Source organism: Apis dorsata, unplaced genomic scaffold (genome assembly GCF_000469605.1).
Source record: "Apis dorsata unplaced genomic scaffold, Apis dorsata 1.3 scaffold_92, whole genome shotgun sequence".
Classification (NCBI taxonomy): domain Eukaryota; kingdom Metazoa; phylum Arthropoda; class Insecta; order Hymenoptera; family Apidae; genus Apis; species Apis dorsata.
The window spans coordinates 863,233-876,993 of NW_006263390.1; the positions used below are offsets into that span (position 1 = coordinate 863,233).

At 23.1% G+C, this 13,761-nt stretch overlaps 4 protein-coding genes across 7 annotated transcripts; 2 read left to right on the top strand and 2 right to left on the bottom strand.

Moving 5' to 3' along the window:
• Positions 1-105: 105 nt before the first annotated feature.
• LOC102677606 (ATP-binding cassette sub-family G member 1-like) lies at positions 106-6,675 on the top strand. Of its 4 annotated transcripts, none has more exons than XM_031508587.1 (12): positions 106-111; positions 1,529-1,680; positions 2,979-3,096; positions 3,490-3,682; positions 3,974-4,119; positions 4,206-4,447; positions 4,520-4,725; positions 4,811-4,979; positions 5,227-5,327; positions 5,408-5,563; positions 5,633-5,873; positions 6,488-6,675. In XM_031508587.1, exons 2-12 carry the CDS (start codon positions 1,536-1,538, stop codon positions 6,658-6,660), a joined length of 1,890 nt encoding a protein of 629 aa, XP_031364447.1. In that variant the 5' UTR covers positions 106-111; positions 1,529-1,535; the 3' UTR covers positions 6,661-6,675. The 4 variants fall into 4 exon arrangements, with proteins under 4 accessions (XP_031364447.1, XP_006611816.1, XP_031364446.1 ...); XM_006611753.2 differs by lacking the exon at positions 106-111 and adding an exon at positions 1,038-1,293 and having other exon boundaries at positions 1,527-1,680; XM_031508586.1 differs by lacking the exon at positions 106-111 and adding an exon at positions 1,038-1,229.
• Positions 6,676-7,986: 1,311 nt separating this feature from the next.
• LOC102677468 (ribonuclease Oy) lies at positions 7,987-8,904 on the top strand. Its single transcript, XM_031508588.1, has 2 exons — positions 7,987-8,148; positions 8,346-8,904. Exons 1-2 carry the CDS (start codon positions 8,087-8,089, stop codon positions 8,887-8,889), a joined length of 606 nt encoding a protein of 201 aa, XP_031364448.1. The 5' UTR covers positions 7,987-8,086; the 3' UTR covers positions 8,890-8,904.
• Positions 8,905-9,280: 376 nt separating this feature from the next.
• Positions 9,281-11,035, bottom strand: LOC102677328 (UBX domain-containing protein 1). The gene is made up of 7 exons (XM_006611751.2): positions 10,844-11,035; positions 10,715-10,768; positions 10,495-10,653; positions 10,175-10,426; positions 9,862-10,078; positions 9,604-9,784; positions 9,281-9,515 (listed from the first exon to the last, which is right to left on the bottom strand). Exons 1-7 carry the CDS (start codon positions 10,897-10,899, stop codon positions 9,469-9,471), a joined length of 966 nt encoding a protein of 321 aa, XP_006611814.1. The 5' UTR covers positions 10,900-11,035; the 3' UTR covers positions 9,281-9,468.
• Positions 11,036-11,531: 496 nt separating this feature from the next.
• On the bottom strand, positions 11,532-12,552 carry LOC102677195 (histone H2A). The gene is made up of 3 exons (XM_006611750.2): positions 12,314-12,552; positions 12,033-12,240; positions 11,532-11,807 (listed from the first exon to the last, which is right to left on the bottom strand). The coding sequence occupies exons 1-3, from the start codon at positions 12,333-12,335 to the stop codon at positions 11,630-11,632; spliced, it is 408 nt and encodes a 135-aa protein (XP_006611813.1). The 5' UTR covers positions 12,336-12,552; the 3' UTR covers positions 11,532-11,629.
• Positions 12,553-13,761: the final 1,209 nt, after the last annotated feature.

Here is a 13,761-nt window from a genome sequence, read left to right on the forward strand (position 1 = left end):
ATAAAAAATATACATTGGTTTTAATTATGAAAAATATTTAATTTAATATTATAAAAAATAAAATCATAAAAACTGAAACATTCTAAAATATGTGTTTAAATTTATTAACAAGTTAATAAGAATAAGTAAAAAAATACTATTCTTTCATAGAAATAAAGTTTACAGAAAACAAATATTTAAAAAAATATATTTATTTATATATGTATTTCGAAGACTGGAGCATGCGCGTAGATTTCTATGAATCTACATATTAGCACATTAGTATGGACTAATTCAGTCTATATTTACTAATACAGTCTGTTTTTTAGTGCAGTTTGCTATGCTCATTAAATGTTTAATTAATTCGCCTCTTTTAATTTTGAGTTTGTCCCAAATTTTATAAATTTAATAAATTTAATTATAATTAATAATTAATAATTATAAATACATTTTCTAACTAATTCAATCGTAAATTAATTTATTGTAAATAATAATAATTTATACGTATTATAAAGTAAAAAAAAAATTCTTAAAAGTTTTTTGTGTTATGATAAAAGCTTAATATATAATTGCAAGATAAATACATATAAACATATACACATATATGTATACATATATTTTGTATGAAATGAGAAATATTTATTTTTAAGTAACAAAGTCATTTATTTATTCTATTATCTATTATTTTATTTTTTATTTTATTGTAGTACCAATTATTTATATTAATAACAGTAGATAATTTATAAATAGTGAATTTTTTTTCCCTTTTTTTTTTGTAAAAAAATTCTCAAATATCTAATTAATAATATTGAAATAACATCAATTATTTTTTATTTTCATTTCATTTTTTATTTCATTATTATATATTTCGATGTGTTATCGTATCATATCCGTACGCAAACATTGTGCATGATTCACATTGGACTTTAAATATGCTTTTTAATTCTTTATTATATTACGTCATTATCTTTAATAATTTAAATTATCATATAAAAAAAACTTGTGCTTATTGAATTAAAATATAAATCAAAAATATTAATTACATCAAGATGATTTACATAAATGATATATGATACCATTGTGATAGCAACTGACACAATTATGTGTGTACAGTGCAGAGTGTCGTTAGGAATAGGGAACATAGTAAAGTTATTTTAGCGTCAGTTTTCAATCGCGACTTGTCGTGCACCAACCTTTTAACCGTTTTCACGGATTTTTAAATTTTTTATCAGTGACGCTTTTATGAACAAATAATTGTGTGATTTGATGTGTTATAATATTTAATGCAAATTTTAAATAATTTGAAAAATTATAGTATCATATTATCTTAATTATCATACATTCTTTAACTTTCTTTTCTTATAATTGATTATTTTTTTTTTTTAAATAATAATGATATAATTTTTTTAAATATTTCATTCATGAAAAATTTAATTGTTATTTCAATCGAAAAAAATAATCGATTTTTTAAAATAGTTATAAATAATAATATAAAGTGTTATAAATAATAATATAAATAAAAGAAAAATACATTTTTTTTAAACTATAGATCAATCATGCTTACAAAATCGGGATTGAAGGCAAAACAAAGCAACGATGGAATGGATGACATCTCATTATCATTATTAAATTCCAAAAAAATGGCCTCTATTAACATCGAATTTAATGACTTAACTTATACAATACCTTATGGTAGAAAAGGTATGATATAATATAAATTGTAGTATTTGTTAAATATAATAAAGAAAATTAAAATTTGTAAAACTGTATTATAATTTAATTTTAATATTTATACAATATAAAAAAAGTAAAATAATTTTATTCATATTATTATTATATCATTTAATTAAAGAACATTATATATTATTCATATAAATTGAAAAGCTAAACGAACGAAATTTAAATGTTAAATTGAAATTTAAATTTCAATGTATTTAAAAAGCAATGAGAACATTAGTCCTAAAATTATTATTTTACATATAAAAAAAATTTTGTAAATTTTGAATTAAAAAATTTTAGTATTTTTTTCCTGTATTTTTTTCTAAATTTCCAATATTTTTTATTAATAATCATAATTTTGATTATTTTAATACTAAATCTTTTTAAAAAGAGTTAAAAAAATATTTCAATGTCTTATATTTTTTTTTTGTCTTATATCTTTTTCAAATTAAACGCTTGAAGTACAAAAAATGATATAAATGCTATATTTATGATAAATATAATCGAAAACACGTTACCCTGCAAATGTATAAAGAATTCCTATAAATTCCTTTATAGATATTTTATTAACTAATATTATCGTATTACCTCGATCAATACATAAAATAAAAAGTAAATATAAGATAAAAATGGTTGAATATAAATATATCTAATACATAGAAATAAAAAATATATAATGCTGCCATAATTTTATTATCATCATATTATAAATTAATTTAATTATTATCAATAATTAACATCAATGAAAAAATATATATTTTTAAATAGAATAAAATGTTAAAATAATTATCTTTATTATACAATAAATATATTTCACGAAATATAATTTAATATTTAATTATATATTTATAAAATCAATATTTATAATCATATTTATAAATCAATTAATTAATAACACTATTAATTAATAATCAAATCAGATAATTTATATAATTAATGAATTTAGTTCAACATTTATCTTTCAATTTAAATATTATCATTTAAATGTACTAGATTGATAACAAAATATGTAATTCATTTTCGTATTCAAAATAATAATCAATGTATTGAAGATTAAATGTTTACAAATATACATATGTAAGATTATATTTCTTTTAAAATATATTTTATATTTATTATATATTTGTCATTGGATATGATTATATATAATATAGAACTTTTATGTATTTTATAATAAAAATAATAATGTATCTTTATGGTCATTTTCGAAATTTGTATTATTGAAATTTTAAATAAAATTTATATGAAATAATACATTTTTTTTTACTTATGTGTCATAGGTAAAAAAATGATATTAAAGGGAATTAGTGGACAATTCAAGTCTGGACATTTAACGGCTATATTGGGCCCTTCAGGCGCCGGAAAATCCACCTTATTAAATATCCTTGCGGGATACAAGTAATGTTTCATCAGATCAAAACACTAGTATAGAATTCATAAAACTAGTATAAAATTTATCAACTAATTGTAATAAAAAAAAATTTAATAATTATATATTTAATAATTATACATTTTCGTTTATCATTATTGTTTCCCATATTTTTTATTGCATTAAAACCAAATTATTTTATGCAAAAATCATTGATCTTATAATGTATTATACAAGCAAACAAAAAAATTTAAGTTAAAGTTTACATGAATCCTAACGTCGTCTCGATCGATAGATTAGCAGTTCATGTGTAATGTAATACGATTGACAATCTTTTTATTTCTTTTAATTTTTTTTTTTATTTTATTTTATTATTTCGTTATTCTAATCTAACGTTATCAAATCAAATCTAACGTTTACAGAACAATTGGCCGCGTAACAGGACAAATAAATATCAATGGACAAAAGCAAGACGTGGAACACTTTAAAAAAGCGTCATGTTATATCATGCAAGAAGACCTTCTTCAACCATGGCTCACGATACAAGAGACAATGCAATTTGCTGCGGACTTAAAACTTGGCAAGAATATTTCTCAAAAAATGAAATTAAATACTGTAAGCATTTTAAATAATAATTATGTTTACAATATAGAAATAAAAAATAATATTTCTTTCATTCGATGTCTAAAAAATGAAAGAAGAATCTTTGGTTAAAAATTAAAATTGTATACATTATTTTTTATATGTTTTTATTGCATGTTTATACAATTAAGGAACATTTGAAAAGAATATATATGATTTTAAAATGAAAGAAATCTTTTTTTTTGGAATAGACTAAATATTATATATTTATCTAACATTATAAGATTCTCTTAGATCAATTATTAAGCATTTGCGTAATTTTAGATAGAAGAAATTTTAAATATTTTACGGTTACATCATGCGAGGCACACAAGTACCGAGTATTTATCGGGTGGCGAGAAAAAAAGACTTTCGATAGCTTTAGAACTCATAAATAATCCACCAGTTATATTTCTCGACGAACCAACTACGTGAGTAATTTATTTCGCAGCAAAGAATAAGAAATTTCAAACAAATGATTTGATAATCAAATATATAATTCGATCGACAATTTTAGAGGATTAGATCAAATATCTGCTGCGCAATGTATCGAACTTTTAAAATCTTTAGTACGGTTAGGAAGAACTGTAATTTGTTCCCTTCATACTCCAAGTGCAAGCATCTTCTCGAAATTCGATCATGTTTATGTTTTAACTGCCAATGGGCAATGTGTTTATAGAAGTACTACGCGTAACTTGGTACCATTCATGCGACAAATTGGTATCGAATGTCCGCAGCATTACAATCCTGCTGATTTTGGTAAATAGAAAACTTTTTAATTGCGTAATTGAATTCACAAATTGTTTGAAAAATATTATATTATCGTTACAGTGTTAGAAGTATCAGCGGGTGATTATGGTTCAGAATGGATAAATCGAATGGTAAATGCTGTAAACACAGAATTTCCTATTATTCCTATCTCTCAACAACAAACGAGTTTCGAATTTCAAATCAATGCGATAATATCAAAAATATCTTGGTTTGAACAATTTGTCATTCTATCGAAAAGAAAGTTTTTACAGTTACGTAGAAATAAGGTGCAAAAATATTCAATAATAAAAAATGTTAAATCAAAAAAACTTTTACAAGAGATATTTAACAAAATCTTTTCATCTTTTTCAGGATTATATATATTTAAAAATATGTTTACATATATTCGTTGGCTTCATTATCGGCGGTTTATTTGTAAATATTGGAAATGACGGATCGAAAATCATATATAACATTGGTTTTTGTTTAGCTTGTTTAATATTTTTACTTTATGTACCAATGTTACCGATATTAATGCATTGTAAGAAAATAACAATTATAAGAGGAGAATTAATGATTCTTGATAAAATAGATTTGATAAAAAAAAAAGATAAAGATATTTAATATAATTATATTTTTATAATTATTATTTTTTCAATACGTTATTAAAATATTTTTAGTTAAAACTATTTAAATCGTATAATATCCTCGATTGTCTTCTATGTTCTTATTAACTTTTATTTAAATTTTTCATTCATTTATTTATATATATTTTTTTAAACTTATAGTTCCCAAAGAAGTGAAATTGATAAAACGAGAATATTTTAATATGTGGTATGATTTGAGTCCTTATTATTGTGCGTTGATCATAATCAACATACTTACACAGGTTAAAACACTGATTTCTATTAAAGATTATAAATATTAATTTTACAAATCATTTAAATAATTTTTTGATCAATATTGCAGATGATAGTATCATCGATATATTTATCAATAGTATATGTAATAACAGATCAACCTCTGGAGTTTTTTAGATGCGCTATGTTTTATAGTACTGGTTTAATATGCTCGTTTATAGCAGAAAGTATAGCATTAGCTATAGCCAGCATATTGAACATCGTGGTACGGATTCATGTTATGTTTACTAATTATAATAATATTAAGAAGCTCTGATGTTAATATATTTTTTAGAATGGCATATTTGTCGGACCTGCAATTTCTGTCCCTTTAATGTTGGTTGCTGTACAAGGAATTGGCGAAACAAAAACTTTACCTCTTTATCGACAATTGATAATGTATCTAAGCTATATTCGCTATGGTTTAGAAGGTCTTATAAGTGCCTTATATGGTTACAATAGAGGAAAGTTATATTGTCCAGCTACAGAAATGCTATGTATATTTGGAACACCTCAACAACTTTTACAAATAATGCGTAAGCTATTGGAATTATAATAATGTTTCTACTAATTGTCGCAAAGTCTATATTATTAATAAAATAAATAATTAGAAATAGAAATTTTCGATAAATTTTTTTTCAGTTTCATTTATTTTTTGAAATCATCTAAAATATAAAATAAAAATGAAAAATATCAAATGTGAAATAAAGAGAAAGATTCAATATTGTCAATATCCGTTATATATTATCTATGCAAAATTAATTCAAATATGATACTTAATATTAATTTTCATTGGAAAATTTTAATAATTTAATTATTTAATTTAATTATTTAATCCTAATAACTTGTAATCCTATAATCAACAATGAAATATATAAAAATATTATCTATATTCTATTTTGATGATTCATTGCTAATTAAAAATAATATAAAATACAGATTATAATTCAAATGAATTGGATCAAATGAAATGGAGATAAAACTAATATTTGCTACTTTGTTGTATCGAAGTAATTCTAATTGGCGATAAGAGCGTGATAATTAGTAATATAAAATATACGATAATTAGAGAAACATTACTGTATTTAAAATTATAAATTTTTAATATATATGTGCTTATTTAAATATAATTTTTTAATTCTCATTTTAGGTATAGATCATGTGGCTTTTTGGGTTGATTTTACTGCGTTAATAATTATCTTCATGTTTTTACAAATTCTCACTTATTATTTACTCAGACAACGACTTAAACCGAACAAAATGTTCCAAACACTTTTTCTAATTAAAATGATAATAAAAAACCATTTTAACATTGTTAATTAAAACTTTTAAACTTAACAGTTTTATTTTTTGTAATAGATTTATTATTTTTCAAAATATTAATTTTGCAAAAGAGAATAATTGATTTTTTACAATCTATCTCTGAATATAATAAAAATTATAATAATATAAAATTCTTGAAGAAAATCTATTTCTTTGAAATGATATGAAATGTAATCAAGTAATAAGATATATATATATACATATATACATACATATACATATACATATACATATATACATATAGGACAAAATTAGTATATAAAAATTTATTCTATTAAAATATATTTTCAAATTATAAGTAATTTAATTTTGCATTAGGAGAGATGGGGATAAAATGTGATTACATAGACTTGATAAAATAAAAAGATACGAATTTACATGGACGAATTGAAATAGAGAGATATAATTATCTTATTCTATTTCTGCTATCTCATTTTATCTCTGTTTCGCAAATTGCTTGTATTTTAATAAAGAAATCTCAATCAGCATTTTTATGTTTATTAAGTTTTTTATTTTGGTCTTTAAAATTAATTTTCCAAAAATATAAATCCTCTCATGAATATATTAGCATTTTTTATATCTGTATATATATGCATAAATATATAATCTATAACATCTGCAATAAAAGATTTCTAATTTTTTAACTTTACATGTATTCTACATATACATAGAACACGTATACACGTTCAAGATATAATATTGATTAGATCATTAGATATTTAATAAGTACAGTTAAATAAAAAAAAAAGAGTTAATAAAAAAATATACATATATAATAATATATATAATAATAATAGAAGTGTTATGATATATTAAGTTTTTATTATATTCGATTTATGATTTCAGAATCAGTAATGTGTGTTTTTATAATTTTTTCTATATCACTTTAACCTATAATTAATATAAGCACATACATTATTTCTTAAGTAAAGTTTAATTTGCTTCATGAAATTCATTAGAAGTTAAATAATATTGTTAAGACTCTCTATAAATATATAACAATTAAGAAATAAAATATCTTAAAATTATCATACATATAATATGCTTGCAAAATGTGTTTAAAACGTTATTTTTAGAAAATTTATTTAAATTAGTGCATCTTTGAATTAAATTAAAATTAAAAAATAAAATAAATATTATAATAAAAATATAATTGATAAAGAAAATATAATTGACAAAAAAATGAAAGATAAATGCAATTAACTTTTATATTTTATTCATTTTATTTTATTTTATCTTATATTGATATCTTATATATTATATTTTATCTTATATAGTTTTGATAAAATTCTCAATATTTTTACAATATTACAAATACTATATATATATATATATACAGAAATTGATTGAAATAAATAATTATAAAGATATATTTAAGGAATTGAATAAATAATAAATCTTAAATTATTTATAAAAAGCATTAAAAATGTTAAATTGCAAAAAATTTGCTATTATTTTATTTTTGTTTTTTATTGGCAAAGTGAATAGGTGAGTTTTATTTATTAATAATATTCGATAATATTTTTATATTATTTAAAACAATATATAAGATAAATTTAATAATAACTTTTTAGAATTTTGTTTACCTTTTAAATAAAATTATATTTTCATATTATTATTTTTATTATTAACGAATAATCAATACATTTCGGAGAATTTTTTATATATATAAATTGTTTTAACAGTAAGAGCCATTGGAATCGAATACCGAGATCAAACAATGATTTCGATGTTTTAATTTTTACTCAACATTGGCCTCAAACTGTTTGCTTCACATGGAAAGAAAAGTCAACATCGAATACGTGTTCGTTACCAAAAGAGCATGATGAGTGGACGATTCATGGTATTTGGCCATCTCAATATCATAAAATTGGTCCACAATTCTGTAATAAATTACCATTCAATTCGACCGCATTAGAACCATTAAAAGAGAAATTACAAGAAAAATGGATAGACATAGAAAAAGGAAGAACTTCTTATTCATTTTGGCAACATGAATGGGATAAACATGGCACTTGCGCGATAGTATTGAAAGAATTAAATACTGAAAATAAATATTTTGCAAAAGGTTTAGAATTATTATCAACTTACAATATGAAAAATGTATTGACAAAAGCGAATATTATTCCTGGACAAACATATAATAAAACAGAAATTTTAAATGCTATTGAACAACAATTAAATACACGAGGAATATTAATTTGTCAAGAAAATAAGGTAAATAAATAAGAATTTATTTTGTTCATCAATATTCAATATTCAATATTTAATAATTAAATTTAATATAATAAAAATTATTTTAGCATACAGGAGAATCATATATATATGAGATACGAATATGTTTTAATAAAATATTAGAATTAACCGATTGTACTGAAATTAATGAATATCCTACAAATTGTAAGTCTGAAAGAATAATTTATCCCGAAAAAGTACCATATAATACAAGTACAATAATAAATAATAATATAATAATGAATTTCATATTTATATTTGTATTATTTTATAAATATATATAACATAAAATATAAAATATAAAATATATGTAATTTTAAAATTTAAAATTGATATAATATTTATTTTGTATCCGAAAAATGTAATAAAAATTTTAAACATTTAATATTTTTAAATGTATATTTTTTATTTTTATTAATAATTACAAATAGAGATTGTTTTAATAATAAGAGATGTTTTAAAATGATTCCTTTTTCTAAACAATTTGTATAATATTTTACAATGAAATTACAATGAAATATTACTTTAAAAGCATATTGCAAATTGTATGGCAAGTAATAATTGACATTTTAATCATTCCACTTTTTTTTGAACAATTAAAACTGCAGATGGTGTTAAGCCTAGAATTATAATCATAATAACCAAAAAATTAATGTTAATATATTATAATTAATATAAATATTAAATTTTAAAATTGCGATAGCATACCTAATGCATTTAAAGGAGCTTCATAATCATCTTCTGTAAAAATTTTCTTAGGAAAATTTGTCATTAAATTAAATGGACCAGGAGTATCTGTTCTATTAAGTTCTACAAATAATCTCACAGCAGATAACTTTTCCTTACTTCCAAAATTTTGAGTTAATACTTGTCCATTAGTAAGTCTAATCTAAAATATCAAATAATACAACATCGTTCAAACATTACAATTAAAATTATATATTTATAAATATGTAAATTATTAACCTGTAATTTTGTATCATTATATTCTTTCCTATAAATATTAGTGGAAGATGAAGGTGTTGAGAGAGATTCTGTTACTATTTTTTCAGCATTAGCTTTAGCACGTCTAGCAGCTTTATCAGCTTCAATTTGTTCTTTAACCCTTTGTCGTGCTAATTTTTCTTCTTCTTTTTCACGTTTCCTTTCTTCTAACAATTTTTTCATTTCTAATTCTTCCAATCTATAATATTAAAATACATATAAGTATATATATGCATATAATGCATAAATGAATATATATATATATATATGTATGTGAAGAACAAATTCAACTTACTTTCTTCTAGCTTGAGCCATTTCTTTTCCTGATTTTATCCTATTTTTTTCTCTTTCTTGTGCATCTTTTTTTTCCTGTTCTTCCCTCTCTTTATTTTTTTGTTTTAATTTTTCTGTTAATATTCGTAATTGCTCTTTTTTTTCTTCATCCGTAAGAGGTTTTTTCTCTTCTGTACTTTCAGAGAACCTATCGTGACCAGACTTTGTTGCATGGAATTCAACTTCCAAATTAGATTTAAACAATTTTCCACAGCTATTGAACAAAAAATTAAAATAACTATGTTATCAATATTAATTCATATAAAACATTAATATATTTACATATCACATTTCATAGATTTAGCAACTTCAGTAGTAGACACCTGATCACTAGCATCGGTAATGTCTTCTTGAACTGATGTTTGCAGATTAGACGCTGGTGTACTTTCAGTGATAGGTGGTTCAGATGATGGTTCAGCATCATTTGAATGAGCCAAGAGCCTAAAATAAAAATTAAGATCGTCATCAGACGATGAGAATGAAGTCACGGCCTTTCTCGTACCATTCCATTGCCGGAACAACTCCTTTGTTTCCAGTAATTTCTAAAGCTTTTTCCCTGCGATAGAATAAAAATGAATATAATAAAGGTTATATTACATATTAATTAAAAAAAATTGCCTTAAATTCTTACGCTTTAGATACGCTGAAACCCATATCGACTAGCATATTTATATCACTTGACGACATTTTATTTTATATTTTTGAATTGCTTAACGAATATTTTTCACCAATAAAATAGTATTCAACATTCAAGCAATCAAAAACTTAACGTCACGTTCAACCGACGCGCTACCTATGCAATTTTATACGTTGTAAAACCTCACTGGTGGAATCACTTTACCGGAAGTCGCATACAACTAAATTTTGAAAATATAATTAATATATTTGAAAAATATATTTTTTAGAATTTAGAAAAATGTAAAAAATATAAGTATAATAATATATAAATATAAATTCAAAAATTCAGAATTTCAAAGAAATATAGAGTAATGATATTTTATTTTCACTCTAAATATTGTTTACAGTCAACAAAAACATTTAATACATCAGTTTCCATTTTATATTCATAGTTTATAAAATATCACTAAGAATTTAATATATAATCAAAAGGAACAAAACAAAATGAATATAATAATGACAATAATTAAATAATATATCTTAAGCATAAGTCAAAAAAGAAATGTATCTTAAAAAAATGCACTTTACTATTACATAAGCTAAATAAAAAATATTATTTAGTAATGAAATAGTAGATTGCACTAATCAAGATTATTCACAATATATATTGATAGAATAGTGATTGTAATTTGATAGGTTTCAAAGGTTACTTCTTATTTTTTTTTTTTTTTTAATAGCTCAAGAAACAAAGGTATAGCCCTAAAGTATTGTTAAGTTAGAAATATTATTCTAAAGATTATTAATATTCCTGGGATGCTTTGTCTCCTTTTCCAGATCCACCAGTACCAGTTTTCTTCGGCAAAAGTACTGCTTGAATGTTAGGCAGGACACCACCTTGAGCAATCGTTACACCAGAGAGTAATTTATTCAATTCCTCGTCATTGCGAATAGCTAATTGCAAATGACGTGGAATTATCCTGAAATAAAAATAAAAGTATATATATTTAATGTATTATATATTATTTATAAATTATCAATTAAAGACAACAATTTATATAAATAAATGATATAAAATATATTATATTATATAATAATGTAGGAAAAAAATATCATGGAGAAGCAAAAGTAAAGATAGATAAATAGAGTATGTATAAGTGAATGAGAAAGAGATAGAAAGAGAGAGAAGGGCTTCCTTCACCAACCTCGTCTTCTTGTTGTCTCTTGCGGCGTTCCCGGCTAACTCGAGTACCTCAGCCGCCAAATATTCCATCACAGCGGCCAAATATACAGGAGCTCCAGCTCCAACTCGTTCTGCATAATTTCCTTTTCTCAAAAGACGATGGATTCTTCCGACAGGGAATTGCAGCCCTGCCCTACTACTGCGGGTCTTCGCCTTTCCCTTAGCCTTTCCTGAAAAAACGTACATAGAACGGTTTTTATAGTTTTCAATAATTTACTTTAACACGCTAAATACGATACTTACCACCTTTACCGCGTCCAGACATCTTTTAATGAATTTTCTTAAAACTTTTAAACACGAACAATGAACGATGCTTCTCCTCGTAATACCAAACAGCGAATGAATCTCTACCCTATTCGACGACGGTTATGCGTATGTACATCCGATATTTTGGCGGCGACAGTTAGGTCGGCGCTCGTTTGCGCGGGAACGTTATTTCTACATCACATATACATGTGGCGCCGCCAATCTAATATTAAAATCCCTAGATAAAATTACGGATAATTTTTATAAAATATAATATACGCGTATAAATGTAAATTAGATGAAAAAATATTACGTTTTCTAATTTAAATTATTCATTTAATTCATAATTTTTATTTCTTTATATTAATTTTTATATAAGTATACAAGTTTATATTAAAAATTGTACACCCTGCAGAAAATAAGCGCGTCTCAGCATATAGAGGGCAGTACTGAACATGAAAATAATTAAAATTTATAATTGCTTCAACGTACAGAATTATAAATTTGAAAAAACTTTATATACTCTATTTTAAAAATATCTACTTTATTTCATTAAAACTATTAGAATGAAATAGTTATAACTATTCTTAGAATGAAATAGTATATATAATTACTAATCGCACATTATATGGAAAAGTTATCTATATCTTATATATGAAAGGAGAGGAAAAACAAAATACTCAAAAAATTCATATTTTCAACAATTTACTCCTAGGCTCTTGTTTTGGCCAGATCAGAGACCAACAAATATCTTGTGGTCTTTTTGTTTTGTTATACAATACATAAAAATAATGATATTTACAAATGTAGGATAACGTTAGGCACTCAATGAACAAAACAGTAAAATTATAAATATATTCGTATTATACATATTGGAGGTATTACGATGAATAGTTGAACGATATACTCAGAGAATAGAGTGAGATACAAATATTAGGACATGTAAGCACTGATTTAGTTGAATGTTAACGAAAAAAAAAAAATAAAAAATAAAAGAAAGAGAGAGAGAGAAAAAAAAGAAACAGAACTTTTGCAACGAAACGAATTTTATTCGCTTTTTAATATTGTTTGCGATCTGATTACTGTTCGAACTTGGAATGTTGAAGGTCGGGTAACAAGCATGTTTTTATGTGGAATGTGCTCGCGCGATGTCTCACGTTTTAAATTAAAATTTAAATTAAGTCACTTTAGCTACGTAAGTACCTCACTGCAGTTGTTACATTAATTTCTCTTGTTAATTCACTGGCCTTTGCGTTCATTATTGTGAACAGTGGACATCGAAAGGAAAGATCGATCACTATTCTGATCTCTTGGAATCAGATGTGATTTTCCTGTATTCTACGAATGTCCGTAGACTAGAGATGTTTCTATCTTGAAACATTTTTTTAAGTTAAAAGTAATCATTACGGTTCTATAGTTTTGACCTTTTTTTTTTTTTTTTTTTG

Excerpts from the sequence above, each read along its gene's own strand:
- LOC102677606 (XM_031508586.1), top strand. Across the intron at positions 1,681-2,978 it reads AATACCTTATGGTAGAAAAG|GTAAAAAAATGATATTAAAG; the intron begins GTATGATATAAT and ends TATGTGTCATAG. Across the intron at positions 4,448-4,519 it reads TTACAATCCTGCTGATTTTG|TGTTAGAAGTATCAGCGGGT; the intron begins GTAAATAGAAAA and ends TTATCGTTACAG.
- LOC102677468 (XM_031508588.1), top strand. The coding sequence starts at position 8,087 with ATGTTAAATTGCAAAAAATTTGCTATTATTTTATTTTTGTTTTTTATT. Across the intron at positions 8,149-8,345 it reads TTTATTGGCAAAGTGAATAG|TAAGAGCCATTGGAATCGAA; the intron begins GTGAGTTTTATT and ends TTGTTTTAACAG.
- LOC102677328 (XM_006611751.2), bottom strand. The coding sequence starts at position 10,899 with ATGTCGTCAAGTGATATAAATATGCTAGTCGATATGGGTTTCAGCGTA. Across the intron at positions 10,079-10,174 it reads ATGGCTCAAGCTAGAAGAAA|ATTGGAAGAATTAGAAATGA; the intron begins GTAAGTTGAATT and ends TTAATATTATAG. Across the intron at positions 9,785-9,861 it reads ATAATGATACAAAATTACAG|ATTAGACTTACTAATGGACA; the intron begins GTTAATAATTTA and ends TTGATATTTTAG.
- LOC102677195 (XM_006611750.2), bottom strand. The coding sequence starts at position 12,335 with ATGTCTGGACGCGGTAAAGGTG. Across the intron at positions 12,241-12,313 it reads GTCTGGACGCGGTAAAGGTG|GAAAGGCTAAGGGAAAGGCG; the intron begins GTAAGTATCGTA and ends ACGTTTTTTCAG. Across the intron at positions 11,808-12,032 it reads AGAGACAACAAGAAGACGAG|GATAATTCCACGTCATTTGC; the intron begins GTTGGTGAAGGA and ends TTTTTATTTCAG.